Source organism: Komagataella phaffii, chromosome 3 (assembly GCF_000027005.1).
Source record: "Komagataella phaffii GS115 chromosome 3, complete sequence".
In the NCBI taxonomy this organism is placed as follows: domain Eukaryota; kingdom Fungi; phylum Ascomycota; class Pichiomycetes; order Pichiales; family Pichiaceae; genus Komagataella; species Komagataella phaffii.
The window spans coordinates 1,092,873-1,110,133 of NC_012965.1; the positions used below are offsets into that span (position 1 = coordinate 1,092,873).

The 17,261-nt window shown below is 42.5% G+C and overlaps 10 protein-coding genes across 10 annotated transcripts; 5 read left to right on the top strand and 5 right to left on the bottom strand.

Annotated features, from left to right (window-relative positions):
• Nucleotides 1-68: 68 nt before the first annotated feature.
• PAS_chr3_0574 (Hypothetical protein) lies at nucleotides 69-1,151 on the top strand (the record flags this gene model as incomplete). Its single annotated transcript, XM_002492756.1, has 1 exon — nucleotides 69-1,151. One exon carries the CDS (start codon nucleotides 69-71, stop codon nucleotides 1,149-1,151), a length of 1,083 nt encoding a protein of 360 aa, XP_002492801.1.
• A 29-nt stretch (nucleotides 1,152-1,180) lies between these two features.
• Nucleotides 1,181-2,191, bottom strand: PAS_chr3_0575 (Cyclin associated with protein kinase Kin28p; the record flags this gene model as incomplete). The annotated part of the gene is made up of 1 exon (XM_002492757.1): nucleotides 1,181-2,191. The coding sequence occupies one exon, from the start codon at nucleotides 2,189-2,191 to the stop codon at nucleotides 1,181-1,183; it is 1,011 nt and encodes a 336-aa protein (XP_002492802.1).
• Nucleotides 2,192-2,485: 294 nt separating this feature from the next.
• On the bottom strand, nucleotides 2,486-4,635 carry PAS_chr3_0576 (Alpha subunit of the F1 sector of mitochondrial F1F0 ATP synthase; the record flags this gene model as incomplete). Its single annotated transcript, XM_002492758.1, has 3 exons — nucleotides 2,486-3,908; nucleotides 4,163-4,299; nucleotides 4,555-4,635. The coding sequence occupies 3 exons, from the start codon at nucleotides 4,633-4,635 to the stop codon at nucleotides 2,486-2,488; spliced, it is 1,641 nt and encodes a 546-aa protein (XP_002492803.1).
• Nucleotides 4,636-5,084: 449 nt separating this feature from the next.
• On the top strand, nucleotides 5,085-6,572 carry PAS_chr3_0577 (Hypothetical protein; the record flags this gene model as incomplete). The annotated part of the gene is made up of 1 exon (XM_002492759.1): nucleotides 5,085-6,572. One exon carries the CDS (start codon nucleotides 5,085-5,087, stop codon nucleotides 6,570-6,572), a length of 1,488 nt encoding a protein of 495 aa, XP_002492804.1.
• Nucleotides 6,573-7,294: 722 nt separating this feature from the next.
• On the top strand, nucleotides 7,295-8,254 carry PAS_chr3_0578 (uncharacterized protein; the record flags this gene model as incomplete). The annotated part of the gene is made up of 1 exon (XM_002492760.1): nucleotides 7,295-8,254. One exon carries the CDS (start codon nucleotides 7,295-7,297, stop codon nucleotides 8,252-8,254), a length of 960 nt encoding a protein of 319 aa, XP_002492805.1.
• Nucleotides 8,255-8,321: 67 nt separating this feature from the next.
• Nucleotides 8,322-10,325, bottom strand: PAS_chr3_0579 (Mitochondrial glycerol-3-phosphate dehydrogenase; the record flags this gene model as incomplete). Its single annotated transcript, XM_002492761.1, has 1 exon — nucleotides 8,322-10,325. The coding sequence occupies one exon, from the start codon at nucleotides 10,323-10,325 to the stop codon at nucleotides 8,322-8,324; it is 2,004 nt and encodes a 667-aa protein (XP_002492806.1).
• Nucleotides 10,326-11,229: 904 nt separating this feature from the next.
• On the bottom strand, nucleotides 11,230-12,276 carry PAS_chr3_0581 (3'-5' exoribonuclease involved in rRNA processing; the record flags this gene model as incomplete). The annotated part of the gene is made up of 1 exon (XM_002492762.1): nucleotides 11,230-12,276. One exon carries the CDS (start codon nucleotides 12,274-12,276, stop codon nucleotides 11,230-11,232), a length of 1,047 nt encoding a protein of 348 aa, XP_002492807.1.
• Nucleotides 12,277-12,409: 133 nt separating this feature from the next.
• PAS_chr3_0582 (Zinc cluster protein involved in pre-mRNA splicing and cycloheximide resistance) lies at nucleotides 12,410-12,736 on the top strand (the record flags this gene model as incomplete). The annotated part of the gene is made up of 1 exon (XM_002492763.1): nucleotides 12,410-12,736. The coding sequence occupies one exon, from the start codon at nucleotides 12,410-12,412 to the stop codon at nucleotides 12,734-12,736; it is 327 nt and encodes a 108-aa protein (XP_002492808.1).
• Nucleotides 12,737-12,958: 222 nt separating this feature from the next.
• On the top strand, nucleotides 12,959-16,027 carry PAS_chr3_0583 (Protein that contains a Phox homology (PX) domain and binds phosphoinositides; the record flags this gene model as incomplete). Its single annotated transcript, XM_002492764.1, has 1 exon — nucleotides 12,959-16,027. The coding sequence occupies one exon, from the start codon at nucleotides 12,959-12,961 to the stop codon at nucleotides 16,025-16,027; it is 3,069 nt and encodes a 1,022-aa protein (XP_002492809.1).
• An 82-nt stretch (nucleotides 16,028-16,109) lies between these two features.
• Nucleotides 16,110-16,622, bottom strand: PAS_chr3_0584 (Component of the TOM (translocase of outer membrane) complex; the record flags this gene model as incomplete). The annotated part of the gene is made up of 1 exon (XM_002492765.1): nucleotides 16,110-16,622. The coding sequence occupies one exon, from the start codon at nucleotides 16,620-16,622 to the stop codon at nucleotides 16,110-16,112; it is 513 nt and encodes a 170-aa protein (XP_002492810.1).
• Between the last annotated feature and the right edge of the window lie 639 nt (nucleotides 16,623-17,261).

The following is a 17,261-nucleotide window of genomic DNA, read 5'->3' on the forward strand; positions in this document are numbered from 1 at the left end:
CGAATAATGAAAAATTTGGAAGGGCTCAAGTTTCATAAACAAGCTAAGACTGATCTCTTCCAATTGGCATGTCAGACGACTCGAATCTTAACAGATTGGACTCGATATCACGGCGGACCACTCCTGTGGGTAACGAGTCCAATGCTTCCAAAAAAACGGGGCTCAAATTCAAGCCAAAACTGGTGGCTAGAAGAACCAAAGAGGAAAGAGATAAGTCAGCTCCAGTGGTAGTCGAATCTCAGGACCCAATGAGAAGAAAAACTAGGGGAACTGTCACAAGAGGAAGAGGTAGAGGCCGCGGTGCTCCAGCAGGTACGCATATGGTTGTAGCCGGGCCATTATCGCATGGTGTACAAGGACATGTGGGAGGTGACTCACGGACCAGAAGTACTCCACTACCTTCATCTACAGCATCAACTTCAGAGGCTCTTAAAAAACTACATGGAAAATCTGGATCGGACGATGAGTTTGAGGTAGATGACACGACTGTGATAGACGTTAATACAAAATTTGAGCTAAATCAGGACACTGAACTATTCCCTGTGAGAGCTCCAAGAGTGGAACATCAAGAAAATGGAGAGGCCGATGTGAAGATTGAAACAGACCCAAACTTACTCCCAGGGAATACAACCACATCTAGGGAAGTCTCATTAAAACCTGAACCAATGTCAGACGACGAAACTGGTGCTTTTACAGCCACTCCGTTAGAAATTAAAGAACAATCAGCTACACCTGAACCTATATCCTCTCTAGACCCCCTGCAAGAGAAAGAGGAAAAATCCAAATTAACGAAGGACTATGAACACATTAAACAGCTGATGGAACAAATGAATGTCTCAAAAGATGATGACGGTGATGTTAGTATGGAACCACAATCTTTGCCCAAACCTCTATTTTTTCAATTACCGAACACCCTACCCACTTTTGAAGGCGTAGGTTCAGAGATGCACAATCTCAACGGAATAATAGGGAGCCTCAGAGTGCATAAATCTGGAAGAACCACAGTGAAAATAGGCAATGTTATTATGGATGTGGCTGAGGGAGGAAAATCTCCAGTGTTCCAAGAACTAATTGCAATCAACCATGACAAAAAGGAGATCTATAATTTGGGCTCAGTCGAAAACAAACTGATAGTAACACCCTCCATATGAATATAGAGTAGGTTAAAAATAAATTAAAGCTATGACACCGCTTTCTGCTTCTGCATCTTCTTGACCAGCTTCATAGGATCTATGCAATAGTGAACTTTTCTTGAAATCTGGGTAACTTCTTCTATTTCTGGATCGAAAGATGCGTGAGATAGTTCTATGCAATGTTTCAGGTTATCTACAAGTTTGGTTTGGATGTTGGGAGAAGGCTTCAACTGCTCATCTTCGTTGATGGTGCTTAATTGGGAAAACTTTTTGGAAAGGTAACTCGTAACAAGTTCAGGATTCAGCTCATAATAGGCAGCCAACGCTATTTGTGAAGGAGTAAACAAAAATGAAACATCAGAAAATAATGCTTCAGATACCTTATCTCTTGCGTGGTCATACAACTCAGCGAGTTTATCTGACTGGATATTATTCTTCATTTCCACTTGAAAATCCAAAAAGAATCCATACAATGGTTTGTAAGGGTGATGGCATAAAAGAGCAAACTTCAAGCTTTGCAGTATCTGAAATTCGTACTGTAAAATTGACTCTGGGGTTGTTTTTGGAATGGCCTTGCTAAATTCCTTTATTCCAATAAAGTGGTTGTCTGATTTAGCTGCTAGAAACAGGCATGTGTACATGATATATTGTGGGTGAAATTGTATACAGCTGTTGACCAGAAAGAACTTTCTAAAAAATGATATGGCAGTAGCCCTTGATTGTGTTGGTAATTTGAAATAATTGGCAAGGCCTTGGGCTTTCCTCGCATAATATTCGACAATTTTAACCTCCTCTTCCACAGTGAGCGGTTTCACGAGGTCCTTTTCCCAAATCTCAGAGACTTCTGGTATAGAAGGATCCAATTGTGATATTCTTTCTTTCAAGTTGGCAGCTCCCTTTTCATTAGTTGACCGCTTCAAATCCTTCAATCGTTGCTCGGTAAATGACCAAAATCTGAACTGGGTCGACCTTCGGTAGAGATCATCGTTAGTAATTTGCTTTGAATGTTTCTCTGGTTGCGGAGTTTCCTCCTGGTTGGTTGAATCAGACGATGTCATGGTTCAATAAGTAGGAGGAAACTTGGAAGGAAACTTGGAAACAATCTTAGCGACAAATTTGATGTTAGAGGGAAAGTCAGTCAAGAAACAGCAAGGAACACCACGAAGTGTCTAAAAAGAGCATATCGCCAGCCTCAGTCTACTATCATAGTTCTCCAGATATCAAAGATCAAATTTACAAGGCTCTACATTGCAAAACATAAATCTAAATATCAATTTATAACATCATAATTGTATGTCGAATTTTGAGTCTTTTATCAAAAATGCTTAAATCGTAATCGTTAACTGCTAAGTTTAGAAAGTAGCAACGAAGGACTCGGTAGCAGATTTCAACTTGGCCAACAATTCATCGGACAATTGACCCTTTACTCTGATAGCCTCCAAGACCTCGGTCTCGTTGGACTTCAAGTAAGCCAGGAATTCCTCCTCGAATTGTCCGATTCTCTCCAATGGGACGGAGTCTAAGAAACCGTTGACACCGGCGTAAATAACTGGAACCTGTTCCTCAGCAGCCAAAGGAGCATATTGCTTCTGCTTTAACAGTTGAGTCAATCTCTCACCTCTGTTCAAAGTTTGCTTGGTAGAAGCATCCAAGTCGGAACCGAATTGGGCGAAGGCAGCAACTTCTCTGTATTGAGCCAAGAACAGCTTCAAGGAACCAGCAACTTGCTTCATAGCCTTAACTTGGGCGGCGGAACCGACACGAGAAACGGACAGACCGACGTTAATGGCAGGTCTGATACCCTTGTAGAACAGCTCAGCCTCCAAGAAAATTTGACCATCAGTAATAGAAATGACGTTGGTTGGAATATAAGCAGAGACATCACCACCTTGGGTCTCAATGACTGGCAAAGCGGTCAAAGAACCACCACCCAATTTGTCGGACATCTTAGCGGCTCTCTCCAACAGACGGGAGTGCAGGTAGAAAACATCACCTGGGTAAGCCTCACGTCCAGGAGGACGTCTCAGCAACAGAGACAATTGACGGTAAGCAACAGCTTGCTTGGACAAATCATCGTAGATGATCAAAGCATGCTTTCCGTTGTCACGGAACCATTCACCGACAGCACAGGCGGTGAAGGGAGCCAAGTATTGCAGTGGAGCGGCCTCGGAAGCGGTGGCAGCAACAATGATAGAGTACTTAAGAGCATCATTTTGCTCCAAAGTTTGAACCAGCTGGGCGACAGTGGAACGTTTTTGACCGACAGCGACGTAGACACAGTACAATTTCTTGGACTCGTCGGAACCATTGTTCCATCTCTTTTGGTTCAAAATGGTGTCAAGAGCGACAGCAGTCTTACCGGTTTGACGGTCACCAATGATAAGCTCTCTCTGACCTCTACCAACTGGCACCAGGGCATCGACAGACTTCAGACCAGTCTGCATTGGCTCGAAAACGGATGTTCTTGGCAAGATACCTGGAGCCTTTAATTGAGCTCTGGAAGTAACCTTAGAGTTAATTGGTCCCTTACCATCGATAGGGTTACCCAAAGCATCAATGACACGGCCCAACAGTTCAGGACCAACTGGGACATCAACAATCTTACCGGTACGCTTGACGGTATCACCCTCCTTGACACCTCTGTCGGAACCGAACAAGACAATACCGACTTGACCTGGCTCCAAGTTCAGGGCCATACCCTTGACTCCTGAGGAGAATTCAACCAACTCTTCAGCCTGACAGTTGTTCAATCCGAAGACACGGGCAATACCATCACTATAATGTTAGTTTACTGAGCTTCAGTTTAAGGTTGTTTGTAAGGGCGTAGTTCTTAGGGAGTCAAGTCGAGCATCTCCGACTGTCCAATAAAATGTCGAGAAAACTTGAAAAAAAAATAGGATCTGGACAAGAAGATATCTGAGGACAACACATCAATCAATACGTCACAATTGTGGAGTAAAGCACTGTTGTATCATGCCTCCCTAAGATCAGCCCATGACATATTCAAAAAAAAATTCAGAAAAACTTACCCAACAGACAAGACTCTACCAGTCTCGTTCAAGTCAGCCTCGGCAGAAACACCTCTGATCTTCTCTTCCAAAATGGAAGAAACTTCGGTTGGAGCAGCCTTGGCGGCAGCGTAACCTCTAGAAACTAATGGGCGGACCTAATGATATGTTAGTAGTTGTCAATGGAAAGAAAAAGTACACTTTTGATAGATTTCACCACACCATTTGAAGCGATTGTCCTGTTCGAAAACACATTAATGTGTGAAATATTTAAAGCATTCTATGGAATTGATCCTCTACAATCCAAAATAATCATCAATAATGCTTCAACGTTGAGTAAAGACAAACTTTTCATGGGGGAGCCAGTTGACAGCCAAATCAAAAAGTGATTCAAATCATCAGGAAATACATACCACGCGAGGAACAGAGCGGGCGACATTGATGGCGACAGCAGAACGAGCAGCTCTTCTAATGACGGGGCGTGCTGAAAGCATCTTTGAATATTATTAAAGATAAAGATTTAACACTGGGTGTAGGAGAGAAAAGGAAAGGAAGGGGTTAGTTAATATAAAAACAGCGTTGAGGAGTGTCGAGGGCGCGCTTGGATTGGCCAACCACAGTTCACAATTTCGAGCGGTTAGAAACCCTGGGGGGCGGTCCAAGGGGGTGTGTAGTGCACGACCCATATTTATGGAAGGATGAGATTCGAAGTAAGGCACTATTAATTATAAAAGAAGATAATAACTCAAAAACATACTTATATATATATAGGACCTTACTTATATAACGACTCGGAAAAAATATTCACGACAAGAAGTAGTGTAGCACCCACACGTGGATGGAAACTGGATGCTGCACTTTGCTCCTTCCCTTGCAACTTGACTAGGTTCCACGACAAAGAAAGCACCCTTCTTTTATACTACTTGATAAGCAGTCCTGCAAAATGTCTCTGGAGGCTGCGTTAGATGATGAGAGAAAACAAATTATAGATATTCTAGAAAGGCAAAAGCGGAGGGAGTCTGGTGCCAGGGGAAGGTCTGTGTCTCCAAATTCTGGTGGTCCTCATAGCAGAGGAGTCTCAAGAGGTCGGAGTAGTAGATCTCATTCAAGGAACCCCAATCCAAAAGAAAACAAATGGTCGATTACTGTTCATGATCCAAGTGAAAGGCTTGTGAGCAAGGATGACGACAAAGATGAATCCATTGAGAATGATGAGAGCTCCAGCGAGGAAGAACAGATCAGTGATACAGATTCAGAAATTGATGAGGATGAAGGTGTGATCTTGCCCAATTTTGCCTCTTACACGGAGCCATCGAGTATTCCTGCCGATCGAAGAGTGACAAAAGAGACAAATGCTTCCAAATGTGTCAACAATGCTAAGAGAGCAGAGGAACTAGACCAATTAAGTGCTGCTGAACGAGGCGTTGCTAATGCTCGTTTGATTGGATCAGAGGTACCTCAAGAGCTGATCGACAAGATCGAAGCTAAAGCTGAGAAGTATGGGGCGCGGTTATCGCATGATAAGTATTATCAGGATGATAAAGAGCGCAAAGAGAAATTAAAAGAGTACGCGGTCTACAAGAAGAAATTAGTATCTCCAGGCGGACCCGGTCTGTCAGGAACTGATGAAGAATTTCATGTACCATACACTGCGGATATTGAAGAGAGGGCAGATGGAGAGCTAGCCCGGACACTAAATGAAACTGTCGAAATTGATGATATTGACAGTGATGCTTCGAATGCTCGAGCCATTCGTTCACTAACACGGGGCAGGTTCTTCGAGTTAGTCAAGGAGGAACAACATCCTAAGACATTTCTATTATGTACGGATTTCTCTGAAGAGAGTAGATATGCGCTGGAATGGTGTGTGGGAACTATTCTGGTCGACGGATCTGTCTTGTACATGCTTAATGTCTTGGAGGATGACGAGTATTCTTCAATGCATCTGAACGGAATTCCATCTCAGAACTATCACAGTGGTAGTATGCTTGAACCATTGGCGCCTTCGGGCTCCAAGCCCCCTGAAGATACAACCCCTACAACTTCAGCATCCAAAAGAGCAGAGCTCAATGAACAGATGAGGATTGACAATATTGAACGAATGACCAGGGAAACTTTGGAATTACTTAAACTTACCAAACTTCAAGTTCATGTTGTTTTTGAGTCAATACATCATCCTATTCCCAGACATTTCATTGTCGAGGTTATCCGTCATCTGTCACCATCTCTAGTGATAGTAGGCTCCAAGGGAACCAGTGCTTTGAAAGGGGTCCTTTTGGGGTCCCTGTCCAACTATTTAGTACGTAAGAGTACCGTACCTGTCATGGTAGTCAAACGCAAGTTGAAGAAGCTGATCAAGAAGAAAGGAGCTGGTAAGTTCAACAACAACATCAAACCATTACATACTCTTGCCGAGGCTCGTATCGACTAAGGCTTATGCGACACACATGTACATGTCAAGATATCGGATGTCAGATGTTACCGAATCCATACTATTCAAATGCGAAATATTATTGATGTCGGATTTCGGCTATTTAGTGGCTCGCTTATCGTATACACTCACACCGCCTCGCTCGCCTAGACTAAGAATTTCTCCTTCTAGACTCTCCACCTAGCTCACTCTCCGCTCTCTCCGCCTCGATCCTATTCGCTGCAAAAATAGCATTGAGGGGAACGGCATCCAAAATGTAAACACAAACCCACCAAAACTCCTCTTCAAACCTCACAAAAAGGGGAGAACTAGTACAACAACCAACAAAACTTAGTCCCCTCCTTTGGTTATATATAAGACTTAAGGAATCTCTTACTCTTTTTTTCTCTTCTTCTTCTTCTTCTTTTCTTGACATATTCATTCGTTCTATGCATTTCATATAAATTCAAGCCCGGCAGCACACCCCCATGTTGCACTTCCAGAACATACAGCCGTCGCGTCGCACTATCAATCGTGTCTATTATAACACTCAACAGATTTCATCTATTGATTACCTACAACAGCTTATCAACACCCATATATGGTCCAGGATCAAGTACCACGCTCCACCACCACCACCTGTAAAGCAGCTGCACGAACCGAGTTGTCAAGTAACTGGTACTTCCTCACCAACCGCAGATTATTCACCGTCGCAACTCACCGACGCCATTCACCGTAACCAAATGGAGTCAAAGTACCTCACAAACATCGCCAAGTATTCTCCAGTGTACCATGGCTCACAGATCCAGACCTCAATATGGCCTCAGCTTCCTTTGGCTCGTCGGGCTTCAGTGATGGTGCTATTGTTCTTAGGCAAAATGGGAGAGTTACGTGTTATCCTAACCCGTCGGTCTAAGAAACTACGAGCTTTCTCTGGTCACATATCCCTTCCTGGAGGTAAGGCCGATACGTTAGATGAAACTGAATGGGATGTTGCCCGCAGAGAGACAGAAGAAGAGATAGGTATATCAGCCGATGATGACTATCTCAAGTCTCACTCGGGATTTACTATTCACAAGATCAACACACTTCCAGCATACTTATCGAGAACCTTCTTGGGAGTCAGGCCCTGTGTCGGATTTATCGACTTTCATCATGCATCCAACAAAGCTATCTCTTCAATCCTGTTGAATCCAGGTGAGAGTTCAGCCATATTTTCGGTTCCCCTAAAAGATTTTCTACAGCCCAAACCACGCCGCTACGAACTCAAGGAGTGCCTGAAACAAAGCTATATCAAAACCAAGTGGGGAGGAATCCCCTGGAATCTACGGTCCTTTATCTTCCCTATCCACAACCCCCATGAAGTTCCCTGGCTAGAGTCCATTCAGGATCTGTCATCAGAAGAGGATGAGACGGAACAGGATATGGAATTTGGCGAGAAGACCCGCAATGTCTGGGGACTCACTGCCAATATTTTACGTGATCTAGCCATGCTCACGTACGGTGGAGCCAAACATTTCCACGAACTAGTTGGTGAAGAAGATTTGATACACTCACTTGCTACTGTTGGAAAACAGATGCAAGGTCGTCCTCGATCCGAATTTGAAAAGACCATGACAAACAACCGTCGTGGAGTTGGTTTTGATCAAGTGTTACCAGACCATGAAGTGCAACGTCTCAAAACGCTTTACTCAGTCATATAGAAACATATTAATACTAATACTAATTACTTCAAAGTATTTCATTAACCGATACGCTATATATATTTTTCTACACCTCGTTTTCCAAGAAACTTGTCTTGTTAGCGGTAAGACCCATATGTTCGATGTACTGAGTGGTTTCCTTCTCTAGCTGAGAACGCTTTTCATCGTCCCAGTTAAGTTCATCTCCCATGACTTTGACAACTCCCTTAACAGCCTTCTGAGCGGCACGAGCATCCAAGAAAGCCAATCTTGATCTACGGGCAAGGAAGTCAAGTGGATGTCTAGCGTACTCGTTATGGACAGAATATTTCAATTCTGCAACGGTGAATGGGAACTCGAACTCCTCATAGGTTGGTAATTGTGCCAACTCGTCAGCAGCTGCCAATGCGACCGGCAATCTGTTAGCTCTGTCCTTTTTATAAATTTCCAAAATCACTGGAGCACGGTCACCGTAGTTGGAAGCTAAATGAGCGGCCAGATCACTTGGTACTTTGTAGGCTTGAGCTAAACGAGCTGCCAGAGAGGTATCGAAGTCTTCAGCTCCGACCAATTTGTGATGTTGAGTTTGACATGGTTTGATCTCCACATGGTTAACATTCTTAGTTGGATCTTTCAATTCTGGATGAACCTTGAGAACTTCATCGACGGCGTCCTGAGACATTTCACGATAAGTAGTCCATTTACCTCCACTCAATGTGACAAGACCAGTATCAGAGGTGTGAACCAAATGGTTTCTAACCAGCTCTTGGGTAGCACCGTTCTTTGGGGCCTTTCTAGGATCCTTAACCAAAGGTCGGACACCGCACCAAGCGGATAACACGTCATCTCTCTTAACTTCAAAGGTAACATAATGTTGCAACTCTTTCAGGATTTCCTCGATTTCGTCCTCAGAAGCAACAGGGTGTTCAGGGACAGATTTCAAAGCGACATCAGTAGTTCCAGCTAAGACACGGCCTTGCCATGGCAAGAAAAACATGACACGCCCATCAGAAGTGGAAGCATCCAGCAAACCAACGTCTTTGGAGCAGTAATACTCTGGTAAAACGATATGAACACCTCCAGATGGTACCACCATTCTTGGTGTGTCCAAAGCCTTAGCAGGACTGACACCTTTGGGGTCGTGGTCCATATCCAACAGACGGTCAGAGTAAGGTCCGGTACAGTTCAAGACAGCTTCGGCTTTGACAAGGTATTCCTTTCCAGTTTCCCTGTCTCTAACACGAACACCTTTGACCTTGTTCTCAGAATTTTTCAGTAATTGTTCAACCTCGGTATAATTTAGTACGGTGGCACCTTGTTTGATGGCAGTTAAAGCAAGAGCAGTGTTGAAACGGGCATCGTTGAAAGAACCATCATGGTACACAAGGGAAGCCTTCAATCCTTCAGAATCTAGCTGTGGCTGAGTAGCAAGTGTAGCTGCTCGGCTCTGGATGTAAGAGTATCTCAGAGCTTGACGGCCTGCAAACAAATCGTACATAAGACAACCAGAATACATGTAAGGTAATTGCCACCATTTGTAAATAGGGATGGCAATTGGCAGAATGGTAGCTAAGTGGGGGGCATTTTCCAGCATGGAGGCTCTCTCGGCAAGAGCCTCAATAACCAAGTCCAATTGGGCTTTGGATAACTGGAAAATGGCCTTTTCCAAATATCTAACACCACCATGGGCCATCTTAGTAGATTTGGAAGACGTACCAGCGGCAAAATCCTCTTTCTCAACTACCAAGACGTTCAAACCTCTCAAGGAGGCATCCACAGCAGAACCAGCACCAGAAGCACCACCACCGATGATGACCAAATCAAAAGACTTTTCCGGAACATCCTCAGCAGAAAAAACCTTGTCCTTGTCCTCCTTCTTTATTTCGGGACCCAGTTTCTTGAGCATCTCTTCTCGTGAAGGCATGTTCTCTACCGTGGTCTTGAAACTTGGAAACTTGTTCACGTACTTCTCATTCTCATTCAGCAACTGAGTCTTGGGAAAGGCTACCTCGTAGGTAACATAGGCCGACGCAACCGCAGCACCCGCTAAAAACGAGGCCTTGGAGAATCTTCTAATCTGCTGACGAAACATGGATTGAAGTCGCTAGAAAGAAGAAAGAAGAAGCAGGAGAAGTTGGATCTAAATGCATGGAGGTCCTGCAATTGTCAAGCTAAGAATTTCGCGCCTCATACTGGATCTAGTGGACTGGTCATGAAAACCCTGTTAGAACTGGATTGAGAAATTAGCATACAGGGGTTGCGTTGGTTGGCCGGGGTGCTTCCTGCGTGGAGATGGTCTGATGTAGCTACCAAGTCGATTGTTACGCCGGGGTGCTATTTTCTGATTAGACTAAGTATAGAACGTGAACTAGGCATCACCTTGGGAGACTCAATGGGGGGGAACATCCTAACCTCTCCCTCCACCATGTGACATTTCTTTCAACGGTTGCTTTATTCACCCCACCACGATTTCAGCCAACCCCAAACAATTTGGTATAGCCCCATAAAAAAAATTGCATCCATCGGCTAGACAACCAATTATCAGCAGAATAACGGTATATCCAATCAATTTCTGGGGAGAACCAGTATGGGAAATGCCGTCGCAAACAACCCTTGCTTTCCGGAAAATACTCCGAGTAAATTATCCGCGGATTAAAAGCAGGATTCTTTCAACTCCGAAATTGTGCCTCCCCGAAATCCCCTCAAAAAAAATCATGCTCTCCAGAAAGTGTCGTTTCAGGCTTCCCCTCCACTGCTGTCAAATTAATCAGGTATCCCCTCCAGTTCCCCTCTAGTTTGCCTAATATCCCCTCTAACTCTCCTCCAATTGTTGCCTAAATTCCACTTTCTTGTAGCCTTCCCCCCTGACTCCCCTCTGTCTTACCCCCCTGTTCTAACTCTATCCCTCCTTTTTAGATTACCTAATCATTTTACTGCACATGTTGCTCCTATTAATCGATACATAATCACATTCACATGGCGCGACTGCGCGGTTGCTAGCCTCTCATCCTTTCCCTATTTAGCACATCTTCTCCAATGCTCTTCATGGTCTCCTCATCCAATAACAACCCCGCATTCTCGTAAACCATACTGGCTTCATATGCTGCAATGATTCGAGTTTCAGTAATTCCGATATCGCATTTGGCCAGCGCTTTCACGCAGTTGGCGTACCTCGCAATAGTGTCCTTCGTGGCAACTGATATAGGCTCGTTTTTGTCACTGTAGATTTCCCAGGAGGATTCCTCCTCCAGTCTGGTTATAGATACTGATCCCTGTCCTGGTGTGTAACTGTTGCTCTTGGCTGCAGCTGAAGAAACAGTGGAGTCTAATGCGTTGTTTCCTGTGGTAGACGGCAGAGATTTTTGATGCTGGTACAATGTCTTGGAGATCCAGATGTACCCGTTCACTCCAATGATAATCGTAATGCTTCCGGGAAGCTCATGAAGATGATTTTTCTGTCTGATAATCAGAGATGAAGGAACCTTGACGAAATATCCGTTTCTAAGTTTACCGTATTTGAGAGATCTCGTATGCAAAGAAGCTGATCCATCTTGAAAAATCGATTGAACTTCTGCGTTCAACAAATCACCTTCTTTCAAGAAATTCCTCATTTGTAACTCATCACTTTCAGATTTTCTTCTCAGAACTCCTCCAGGTAGGTTCACAGAGCCTAGCATCAATGCAGCATCTTGTCTAGCTCCAATATCTACCTTCCATCTCTTTGGTCCAACTTCTGTGATTCTCCCAACGACGTGATCTCCCGTTTCAGGCTGATACCTTCCTCTCAAAGGGACCACACTCAGAAGCTTGTTGACTTTGGAAATGGTCCCAGCTACGGAACTATATGTTTTTTCGTTCAAATAGTAGGTACCATGGCCTCTCATCCATATGGGATCCTCTGTTATCAGTTCTCCTGGAGTCACAATTGATTGATTATTATTCTTAGGTGCCAAAGATGCTTCGAGCATCTCTTCATCAGAAGACTCCACGTCTGAATCAGCATTCGGATTCAAGGGTTTTCTTATACTTATTATCTCTGTCATGCTAGTTCCTAGGTGTGAGTGTGAGCCTTCGTTTTTTTTTTTTTTGTACTTTTTGATATACCCGATTATATAAGCATAGTCTACCATCCTCATTAAACAGAAATAATCACTCCAGTTCCCTCCCTCTGTGTAAATGTCAAGACATCAGTATGATTTGGTCCAATGTTTTAAACAGCCAGGGACAACGATAGCTCGGCTATGTGATAAATGCGATGGGAGATGTCCCTCATGTGACTCCTATGTGAACCAAGCCGAACTTGCGTACATATGTGATGAGTGTTCGTTCGTCAGTAATAAAGGTGAGGGAAAATGTATATTATGTGGCAGCAAGAGCACCACGGATGCCTACTATTGCTCAGAATGTGTTATGACTGAAAAAGACAGAGATGGCTGTCCTCGGATCTTGAACATAGGTACAACCAGAAGTGATTTGTTTTATGAAAAAAGAAAAAAGAACTAAGAACGAGCAATAAAGTAGATCTGTATTATAGACAGCTGGCGTGATGCTTCAGATGCAGAGACCCTGTTGTAGCAGGGCAAAGGCTTAGTATGGCGTGTCTTTGAATGTATATAGGATATCAGGATTATGTAATGAACATCACAGCGCATCATCTCTCGCTTTTACGGGCTTCAACAATCATCGTACTCTCTGAGATACGCCAATTCCGTCCCTTTCAGCCCCATGTTTAGTCCTACTCAGGAACATTACCTGAAGAAAGAGCTTCTGGAGAAAGAGCTTCTCAGGGAGATTCAAGCAATGAGTCCTAACTACGGAGATGTCACTGGATTGCGTAAGTTTGGCCCTCCATTTGCTCCATACGACCCCATCAATGCTCCTGACTCGAAGAACCTGTCAGAATTGTTGCAGGTGCATTATCAGAACGTCGAAATTTACAACGAAGAGTTCCCTCTGTTGAGATTCTTTTTTACCAATTTCTTACAAAAGTTTCCCTTTCTCCAATACTACGAGAACCACAATGTTGCTAAGAAAAGCACTATCCAAGAGCAATTATGGATCAACAAAGTTCAGCAGTTTTACGAAATTTGGAAAAGTAAGAGGATCAGTACATCCAATGACAGAGGGTCTCTATCAAAGAGGAAGTTACTGATTTATAAGATTGTCAAGATGATGTTGATGATGTACAATACTGCTATTTTGGTATCGGGAGATGATGAATACTTCAAAAACCCTTCGGAATCTGAAACATCAGATGGCCGTTTAATGAAAAATGCCTACAAAGATATTGAGAAGATCTTGCCCAACGAATTGATAAACGTTGAAGAAATCTTGCACAATAGGGAGAATTACATTAATGGTTTATATATCAATGTCTGCGGGGTTGTCAAGGACAAGATGAAAAGTAAGATTAAAAGTATAAACCCGTTGTCATACTGGTACTCTGATACAGCTCCCACCATGAAGTCAATCTACCTGTTCATTATCTTAGTAAAAGATGAGACTACTGGAGAGACATATTACGTTAAGCGAAGGTACTCTGATTTTAAGAACTTAGATAGCCAATTATTGCGCCATTTTCCTGGAAAACAACTTCCCTCTGCGCCCTCCAAAATCAAGATGAGCTCGGAGTTAAACGAAGAAATGGACGACACAAATGCGGATGACGTTGATGTAACATCCCTGGAATCGAATGACCCTGTTCAAAATGTCACCAAGAAACTTTCTGACTTCAAAGATTCTGTTTCCAAAAGTGCCCAATCTGGTAATCTTTTCAATTTAAATGGAAACACTTCTAAACAAGAGATCTTGCAGAGCTTCCCCAGAGAGAAACTTAGACTTGCACTTAGAGGTTATGTTCAGAATTTGATACGAATCCCAGAGGTTAGAAGCTGCAGTATATTGAAAGAGTTTTTGAAAAAAGACTGCTATCATGAGCTATCGAACAAGGAGGAGGAAGAGATTAAGAATAGGATGAAACTGGATGACTTGTTAATCATACAGCAAGTGAAATTTCAACAGGAAATTGTCAATTCCGTTAACAATCTCCAAGTGAATATAAATCAGTTGAAAGAACAAATTTTTGGCAATGGTGAAACTGGTGAACAGGGACTCCTGTTCTTGTTCAAAGAGATCGAAATGAACACCAAAGTGGTTGAGTTGTCTCCACAATTGCAGAGTTTTATTGAACTGTTCAAGTTAGAAGTTGCATCTACTATTTATGATTTTTTTGTATCTTCAGATTCATCTATTGAAAATTTTACACTGTTAACCAAGATTCACCAGTTCTTCCCGTACAAGATTGTTCAAACCATTCTGAGGTTCACTAACCCAATGACAATAATGAAAAAAATGATAGACTTGTTCTTGTATCAGCCGTTAGGAAGTGGGAAATCTCTGATGCAGTTCGTCTTTACACATATCCTCAACGATGACTTGAAACGGTTAGAAAAGGAACTATTGTTCCTGAACAAGAACATCACCAGTAAGTATACCGGAGGTGACGTTTTGGTCGCCAAAATTGATGAGTACATGGAGGAGGAGGATAACAATGTTATTATTGATATCAAAGCAACTTGCCACAAGTACAATATTGATTTAGTGTTGGCTTTGCTGTTGAACAGTAACCAATTGAAAACGAAGATTGATCAGAAAGTATTGGTAGAAGTTCTTGCTAGTTATAAGAAATGGAGTAATGACGATCTGGGATCTGATGAAGCTAAACTTTATATTGATTTGAGAACGCTATTTGAAACAAAACTTCGGAGAAGAGACAAGGACTTATCAAAAGAGTTGTGGGATTCACCATATTTGATCCAACTAATAAAAGAGCTGATTGCCATTTTTTTCCAACCATTGATTGTCATATTCACTAAAGCCAATCTCCACAAGTATATTCCTATCTTTAAATCTTTCATCGAAGATTTAATTGACCTAATAAAAAGATACCATAACGATTACAACTCCATGATCAACGAAAATGGTTCGGTTGTTTTAGATTTTGTTGCTGTATTGACCAAGTACCAAGACTATTTGTTAGAGTTTATCCACAATTTGTACATGAATGATGGGAAAGGTGACGATGAACAGGTTTTCATGCAACTGATCCAATGGTTCAACAGTTTCATCAAGTTACTGACTTTTGTGAAAACTCAGCGTCCTGATTTAAAAATTGATCTAAATGCAGAACTTGACCAATTTGTAAGCCTTCACAACTCTCAAGTTGAAGATGATAGTCAAAAAATAAATCTGGACAAACTGCGATTGGAAATTGATAGAAAGATTCAAGAGATTAATCGGCGTAAAGAAGCGTATCAAAATATTCTGGTCAGTAAGGACAACGGAGAAAATAACCCTGCCAATCTTGTGGAACAGGACCTTTTGGCACAGAACCGTAATAAAATGTTGACTAAAAATTGGAATGAGATACATGGCAAACTATTTAGTGAACTGGATAAAGGTGATAGCAAGAACAGTTTTGTTCAGGATGTTTTGGGGATTCATCAGGGAGAAATGGATGAGCTCAACTTGGAGTTTCTGGAATGGGAGGAACATGAGCGTGAGGACCCTTCAAACTCCATTGTTTTTGCTAGGACTGAAGAAGAAGCATTGTCTGCAATCGACCAAGAATATCTTAAACATGGCAAAGAGACATTCAAGAACTTCATTGAAGCCGATGAATTTGAAAACGTCACTAGCCATGTGAAGACAGAGTTGAATAAACTTTTCAGTATCAACAGAGGAGAATTTATACGCCGGTTAAGTTGGAAAGTTCTTAGTTGCTACGTAGAGTAGATTGCAATACTTATGTACAGAGATATCAAAATCTAAAAAAAAAAGGAAGTAACTACTAAACAGGAAACAACATCAATTCTCTCTACTCGACATCATCGCCGTGAGATGACTGGAGTGAAGACTCACCTAAAATGTTCACCACGGCCTGCGGGGGTTGAATTGCGATCAACATAACAACAAGCTCATAAATGTCCTCACGAACGGATTTCTGGTAGATGTTCAAGATGGAAGTTGGGTTTGGGTAGGTAGAAAGAGCCTTGTAGAACTCGATAGCGGCATCAATCTCTTTATTGGGGACGCTTGAGAGTTGCTCACCGAGAGTGATGTGTTTGTAAAAGTATTGTTCCTTCTCAGCGACGTCGCTCAAAACCGGTTCCTCCTTCAAAGCTTGCTCTAAACGTTTTCTCAGAAGAACTAAAGTTTGCTTTTTGGATTGTTCTTTGTCCTTTTGCAACTTTTTCTGGTAACTTTTGGAGTTCTTCTTCAAAGTTTTACGAAAGGAGACATTGTTTCTTCTTTGGTAATCGAAATAGATTGCGTAGCCGACGGTGGCTCCCAATGCGGCTAAGGCGGTAATTGTGAAAGTCTTTGACATGGAGGGCACTTGATGGAAAAGGATGAAGAAGACAGAGAAATGTTGAAAAAATTCGAGGCTTCTTGCGAAAATCATTCATTACGTAATGGCATCTTAATGGAAAAAAATTAGCCCTTACATTTAACACTTCAAATGGCAGGACACAAGAGAACAACTTTGAGAAATAAGGTTGAGTCTAGGCAGACTAGTAGGGTGGTTGGAGCCACTAGAAAGGTTCAAAAGAGTTCTCTTTTAAACGATCATAATGCTTTTTTGCGAAGGAATAAAACTACCAAGGTTCAGAAAAGATTAGATAAAACATTAGGCTTTGTACAGAAAATGAAACAAAAGGCCGACTATGACAAAATTGCAAACAGAAACAGTTATAATGACAGGTTAAAACCCAAACTGGAGGAATTATTAGATGTGCTGCCCGGAGGTGATGAGATAAGAGGTACTCAACCGGGTCATGGCTTCACGGGAGAAAGTGCTCAGTTCATACAGGCTCCAGCAAGAAAGGGACCAAACCCAACAGGGTCTCTGAAAAGCAGAAGAGCAGTCACCGATGCAGAAACACAGCGTTTCAGAAAAATCCTTCAAGATGAACAGTTCAAAAAGAGCCCATTTGAGGCATTACGTAACCAGATTTCGGGAAATATG